The following is a 7,904-nucleotide window of genomic DNA, read 5'->3' as shown; positions in this document are numbered from 1 at the left end:
TATATTAATTTTTATTAATTTATAAATTAAAAAGTTATCGATATCTTATATTATCGACCCTTAGTTAATGAATATTAAAAATGTATGAAATTTTGCACCAATACCATAAAAATAGATTAATCTTAGAACAATTGAAACTTGTTCAAAAATCTTTTTTTAAATCATTTCTTATAATCAAACCCTTTTTGCCTTCTCGAAAACGATCTTTATTTATTCGAAAGCTCGTTTGCCAAAAATTTTCCAACCGATCGTATACGGGACGATAACAGAATCACTTTTTTGAATGTACAATTTCCTATTTCTATTTCACGTCCGTACGCAATAAATTCACCGTTGTTTTCGAAGAAATCGTAATAGTTTGTTGTCGAAATTAATACTTTATATTAACAATGTTATACTGTTTTAACGAATATCAGGGATTAATATTGCATTGGATTGAACACAAAACATTCTTTCACACGAGAACAATTGTTAACTTTTTACCTTAAATATGTTTCAATTCTGTTTCAGTTATACTCGATGAAAACAAAGTGGTCAAAACAAATACAACTATATTATTAAAAAATTGATAAGATAAATAAGTAACCTATGTTCTAGTTAAACTCGACGAAAACAAAGTGGTCATAAACGGTAGAATTATATCATTAAAAGATTCATGACTTCAAGTAATAATATATTACGCAATACTCTTTCATTACTACCCACCCCACTTCTTAACAGTTTTGAAAGGAATAAAGTGTATTTCAAATGCAATTTAATCTGTAACTACGTACATGCGTTTATGCATATATGCATAGATAAAAAGTCTATTAAATAAAAAAAAATTCTTATAACTTCATGCCCCAAAATAGAAATAGAGAAAAGAAAACGTTCTAGAAATCTGGATACGTACGTGTATATGGAACAAAATTTGTTGTAGTTTAGRAATTTGGTTATTCCTCAGTGTAAACATGCTTTGTCGACATATCTTGTTGATTGAAATATAATATTGTTTTAATTATTCTAGTGAAAAATTATATGAAAGTAAGAATACAGAATATCAATATATTTCAAAATTTTGGTAAAACGTCACATTAACTGAATATAATTATTAATTAAAGATACAATTTTCGTTTATTCTTCTTTGCGTTTTATGAAATGAGTTCTCAATATAAGAAGTGTATGTTCAACAGAGAAAATGTTAGCAATATCAGATATTACGTATGATAATAATATTATAACTACATATTCAAGGAATACGTGAACAATACATTAAAATATGCTATAAAAGAATTATTTATTTAATAGTACTGTATCAATTGCAAAGTACAATGTTATTGTCATAAATATATTCTTAAGACAAATTATCGGCGTCAAATTATCGCAGAATAGCATTAATTTTACATCGAGAACGATCATTAATATCAATGATGATAGGTTACAGTTCTTTTTACTTAGGAATTTTTTTTCGATACCACCACCAAACGATAAATATAGTCTTATTCGGCCTTATTTAATATCCTTGTATCTAAAATATCTTCAGTAGTAATATCTGGATCGTCCCAACCCCAAACAGAATTTTTATATTTGTGTTCGTGTTGATCATCGACATGTTGATAGCTCGTACCATCTCCAGTTCTACATGCACGCTTTTCAATCATTTCKTGAGAAACAGTCTTTAGATCATAARCCCAACCTAGTTTTGCAAACCCGTCGATAAATGCCGTTGTYAAGTTTAGTTTGTAGTTTCCTAATTCAGAAGTTTTGTAATCCCACGGAAATACGTGATGATAATTGTGCCAACCTTCACCGCCTGTAAGAAATGAAATTGCAGGGACTTCTGTCGGAGATATGGTACTGCGAAAAAGAAATAATGGTAAATATTGTATTAAAAGTTTTTTTTACATAAGAGACAATTCTTTTTTAATACTTCATCATTTTTTTTATATATATAATCTAATAGTTAACACTATCGCAAGTAGGTGATATAATTAATATTATAAAAGAGAAAACAGATGTTTACGTACTTATCATACGGTTTTGTACCCCACATATGGGCATATGAATTTACTAGACTGGTTATGTTTATAGTAAAGATGAATTTACTAGTCGTGGCGTACCAAGCGTTCATCAAACCCTCTCCCCAAAAAAATACAGGTATCAACGTTGGAATGACGAAACAAGCGAGTGTCAGGACAATTGTAGCATGTCTAGAAAAAAAAAAAAACAAGCAAACATATCGATTATTTAATAGAAAGGAAAATATTTTAAAATATTTGATATCTACTTTAGTTGCCACATGACCACTGGGTCTTTGTCAAGATCGCTCATATCTATCGTTGCTCCCTTTTTTATAACATCTGGATGTTTTTTTAACATCAACCAACCAATGTGAGAAAAGAAGAAACCCCTTTTCGAGTTATGAGGATCGGCATCCGTGTCGGTGTACTTGTGATGGATTCGGTGATTTCTCACCCATAAATAAATAGGTCTCTGCAATATCGATAATTGTTGCACTCATTTGTCCACACTATTGCATAACTTTCGACCGTTCATACATGCATCATTTTATATTGATTCGCGTCTCATAGATTGTAATTCTTGTAGAATGTAATGTGATATTTTTTAAAAAATTATTATTTTTAATCAAAAGATATAATAGATTTCATTCTGATATTCAATGCTTTACTCATTATTTTTAATTCATATTTTTATTTAAAATAATTATATCATATTTATTGCAGTATATAAGTATTTATATTACCAGAATTAAATAAACAAGTTTTTTGACTATTATTTATATTATTCTCGTATACGTAATAGAAGTGAATGGACTTACTTGAAATGACGTAGATTGCAAAATCATTAGGAATACCCTTAGTGGCCATTTTGCTTTGTAAGACTTATGTGCCCATAATCTATGAGTGCCTGCAGTAACACCGAGAAGTGTTATTGGAACGTTAATTATCGCTGAAAAATTAAGAATAGTATATTGACTATTGTTCCTATATTTTCATATAGTTCATATTAATTATTTTTTTCTAACGATAAATATAAATCGCAAATGATCGACGATAGAGAGATAATTGTATAAATTTATTATATATGACATTGTGCGATTGATAATAGCAATGGATCGCGTAACATAGCTTATAATAATAAAGTTGATTTGTTTATGACTTACCGAATATCGTTGTATACAATCTCAGTGTAGTAAAACTTAAATAAATTCCATAAAGGCAGCAAATATGAAAATAGGATAAAAATATTACCATGAACCAACTAATATCCCACTTATAACTTTGCTTTACTTCTTGTAATAACTTCATATCCATGCTTCAATGATTTCACTTTTTTTTAAGGAAATAATAAATAATGTATTAACGAATTTAATTTGTTATGTTAATCAATAAAATAAACCAAAATTTAATTTGTTTTCCTAATTTTGAATTTTCATGAAAAGATTAGGAGAGGAAGTTTTAACAAACATTTCGTAAGATTGAGAAAAAACTTGGTAATAAAATAAGATTAATTAAAATAATTATAGATACTCTTAGATCAAGATTTAAAAAACAAAGCACGAAACAAGAAATACTAAACGGAAAAGAAACTTTAATTGGATATGGCCGCAGATATGAGAAATGGAGCTACATAGTTCATTAAGGAATTTGTGAATGTCCAAAAGCGTCAAGGAAATACAACATTAACGAAATCTACGTATCAAGATGCTCATCCGATTTAAAAATAATAGGGTAGATGTNGGAACAATTGTTTGCCATTAATGATAACAAGCAATTAATTGCTAATAAAACGCGACAACGACGAGATAAAATAAGTCTCTTCTTACTTTAAATATAATTCCAAGAAGAATTATGTTTTTTTTTTTTAGCACTACACGGTCACTCATCCAATTCTTACTGAAGCTATCTACTTTGAAGACTACACAAGGAATACGAACTCAAATGTATTAATTGCCAAAAAACTGTCCATGCAAATCATATATTAAGGTTTTCATTTTTCCCCTACTAGTGTCGCTAATGTTCCTTTTGTACTGCTCTGAATATAGTAACGTACAGATTATTACTATTACTATTTTTATTATTAATATTACTAATTTACTATTAATATTATTATTTATTCATTTTTTACTACTATTTCTATTCAAGTATTATTATTTTTATTTAAAAAACTACCGCCTTAGTCCCCTTCCATTTTGGTACAAATGAAACACGGGCGCCATCTTATTTTTATATACCATTTATATACATGGAGCTCGTACTCCTTGTGTAGTCTCCATGTTTTCTACCATAAGAAATATATAACCTAAAAATAACCATCTTATTGGTTTTATTATATTATATATTATTTGTATAATATTTTAATATGTTAACACTTTATCTACGGGTTCATAACGTTTGTTTCCTACCGTTAAATTCGGAATAAAATATATATGCTTATTTTTTTATAAATTTCTTTGATAAATAACAAAGAAAGAGAGAGAGAGAAACTATCAAAAATAAGAAATTTTATTGAAATTTTACAACACAAAAATTTCATGTAAAATAAAACATACATATATGTATATACATATTTAACAATATATAACGGAATAAATGAAAATTTATTTCGTATAAAATAATAAAATTCTGCAATTAAAAGATAATGACGATTATTTTACATATTCACATATGACGCCCAAGATGGCAAATAACAGCTTTTAATTTGACGCCATGTTATTACGTCATCCGTAGTTAAAGTGTTAATATGTAATAAGGTCGTAACGTAACAAAGGTCTCGAACCTTTTGAATTATTCAAGAAAAATTGTGTTCATTTTAATATTCTTAATGAAAATCTTTCGATTCGAATAGGGGGTACATTTTTAAAACTGTTAAAGGTTAAGAATAATACAATACGCCTCATAAAGGTCTCGAAGTGGGAAACGCGATAACAGAACGAGGAAATTGTGACTCGTGCTTGGGTGACGGGGCATTCAACGTGTTAAACTTGACGGAAGCTTATATGAGTATAATGTTGTTTACTTCGTTGTCAGATTAGTTAATAATTGTAATGATAACTCTCTCTTTCTTTCTCTTTGTTTAACTGTCTGCGGTAAGGGGTGGTACTGGTAATTGTTAATCAAACGTTTTAACTGTTCTTGCGGTTATGAAGTAGCGAACAATCTTAATTGGTAATAATCAAGAAACACGACGATTTATACAAATAATGATTCACAAATAAATCTATCAAAATATAATTCGAGGTTAAAGAATATTTTTTTTTTTACTTCCCGTATAGGATACTGGATGCAATAAATAAAGATTTAAGAAATAAATTGAGAAAATATATGACACGAATTGGTCGTTAGATTAGGAATTAGAAATTTAAAAGAAAAAATAAATAATTAACTTAGACGATCCATTTGAACGATAAATTTTTACGATCAACGTGTAACACAAATATTTGATTTTCTCTACGTGGCCTTTTCGTGAACTCCTTTTTTAGGAAGTAATAGAAAATCAAAGCTTATTAGTACTTTGTTTTATCATTACGAAAATTTTATATATATTATGAATATTAATTAATTTAAATTATATATATTTTGTATATGCTCGTTAATAAAATTTTAATATACTATTGTTCTTTTACTTTTCCTTTTATAAGTTGAATGGCTTCACTACCGAACACCTTCTCATCTTTATTCAATTCTATCAAATAGATCGCAAATCATTGAACATCATCAATACTGATTTTAATTACTTACAATTAGCATGTTTTATACCGACTGGAAAAAATAGATTCATGTTTAGATAATACATGTATTTTTGTTTTATAATTTATTCAACAATTTGATATGATAATATATTATTATTGATTTTAACATAATTTCGAGACGAGATGTTAAACGAATCAAATCAATTAAAAAAAGAAAAAGAAAAATAATTACAGAATAATAATTTTCACAGATAAAACTAATGAAATATATATATATGTTACGAGTAAAAATGAAAGCTGTTTATTTAGGAAAATGAAAATAGATTATGGTGATCTTGTTAATCATGTGTTAATGGATAATAAAAGTGTTTAGATCTTTGTACACACACACACACACACATGATGTACAATGATAAACGGTATACCGATGGAGAAGAATAAAGAGAAAAATGGAATAAAAGAAAGCGATCTGAAGGAATAAACAGAAAGAGAGAAAGAAATCTCGGGTTGTTGGTAAAAAGAATCGAATGGGAAAGGAACAAGGAAGTAAAAGAAATAAAGTTTCAAAAGACTCAAACAGGTTCTTCAGAAATGAGGCTAATGCCGCTAGTGAGGTCATTGCCAATCACCAACCGGTTACTTTATGCTATCGTACATCGAAACTCTATGGTGTCACTAATATACACCAACACTTTCAAACTAACGTCTTATATCAATATGTTGGTTTTCTTTTGTTATTGTTGTTGTACCACACCGTGTTTCGCGTATATAGGAATTAAAATAATTTAACATAGTTTAAACTATATATATATATATATATAAATATAAAAATAAAAATAAATAAATATTGTTATTAATCATAAATTCAAAAAAAGAAAAAAAGAAATTAATTCGAATTACATTTAACGTACATTTTTGTTTCACGCGATTGATTATTGTATTAATCTTTTGTTATATATATTTATAAATAATTTTCATCTTATTCTAAATATTTGATCGAAGATTTTTTTTTTCTAAGGAGGTCGTACGTTAAGGAAGTATCGATACAAACGGGATCTTTCTTCGGAAAGTGGAAACACGTGGTGAAAAAGGATTCGAGAAACGTGAGTAAAGATGAAAGTAACCTAATTGACGATCTCTTACTTACTTAGTAAGAAACTTTACGTATAAAGATGTTGGCACGTAATCGGAGAAAAAAGAAAAAGAAAGAAAGAAAGAATCGGTGTAAGTAAGTGTCATCGGATTTGGTAGAATAATTTCTATAATATTTGATCGCACACAGTAATCTTATATATTTTATTTATTATACCGAAGTTAATGAATCACGTTACGCGTTGATGTGTGTTTAAGATACTCGGAGTTTGTGGATTCGTAATGATTTTTCATGCTTCGTAAACTTGTCGTCCTTTCGCTATCGTTGCACAATTCCCCATGGTGCAAGTGCAATTATTCGAAATTGGTAACACACATACACACACATATTTCTATATAGTCATATATATATATATATTTAAATATACATAGAACAAAACTCATCTAGAGAAGAATTTCTTCTATTAACGAATTCAATTAAACATCGAATAGATAAAATTACGAAATGCAAAAATGCTGGTTGTTTTGCAAAAAATCGCACAAGTCATTGTTTTTTTTTTTTCATTTGCGTAAGATTAATCGTAAGATAAACCGCAAAAGAATACATTCTTGAAAAATTAATTTCTTTTTCTTTTATCTTTGATTACGAAAAATTATTGGCTGTATTATTCGCGCGAATTTCTTTGGAATTTTATTCGTCACCAAATCTTCATTATATTGTAATAAGTATAAAAAATGAAATGTTCATGAGAAGTTCGTGTTTTTCACGAATAGTTCTTATTTTTTTCCTTCATATTTGCTTTTTTTTTTGCCCCGATAAAACTCATTATATTCGAAGGACGAATGTTAAATGACAATTTAGTTGCTTTTAAATACAACATTATCGCTCGTGGGTAATTTTAGCTTGCAGGAGAATTCCATAACTCTTTGGAGTGTTTAATTTCATTCTAGTAAACAGAATCGCACAAGTAAGAAAGTATGTCGAACGGAAGAATTATCAGGCATATGGAAGCACTGAACGAGAAAATTGTTGGAAAATATTCTTCAAAGATTTCATTCTTCATGATCTTATTTTTAAATTCGTTAATTTGATATTTTTATATATATATATATATATATA

The 7,904-nt window shown here is 27.9% G+C and overlaps 1 protein-coding gene across 1 annotated transcript; it reads right to left on the bottom strand.

The window, feature by feature from the left end:
* Positions 1–1,030: 1,030 nt before the first annotated feature.
* On the bottom strand, positions 1,031–3,314 carry LOC106785054 (acyl-CoA Delta(11) desaturase-like). Its single transcript, XM_014745196.1, has 5 exons — positions 3,164–3,314; positions 2,819–2,949; positions 2,267–2,472; positions 2,007–2,189; positions 1,031–1,836 (listed from the first exon to the last, which is right to left on the bottom strand). The coding sequence occupies exons 1-5, from the start codon at positions 3,312–3,314 to the stop codon at positions 1,479–1,481; spliced, it is 1,029 nt and encodes a 342-aa protein (XP_014600682.1). The 3' UTR covers positions 1,031–1,478.
* Positions 3,315–7,904: the final 4,590 nt, after the last annotated feature.

The sequence above is a fragment of the Polistes canadensis genome, unplaced genomic scaffold, assembly GCF_001313835.1.
Source record: "Polistes canadensis isolate GaletaPanama2010 unplaced genomic scaffold, ASM131383v1 scaffold_45, whole genome shotgun sequence".
Lineage (NCBI taxonomy): Eukaryota > Metazoa > Arthropoda > Insecta > Hymenoptera > Vespidae > Polistes > Polistes canadensis.
This window is presented reverse-complemented; position numbering and strand designations above follow the sequence as displayed.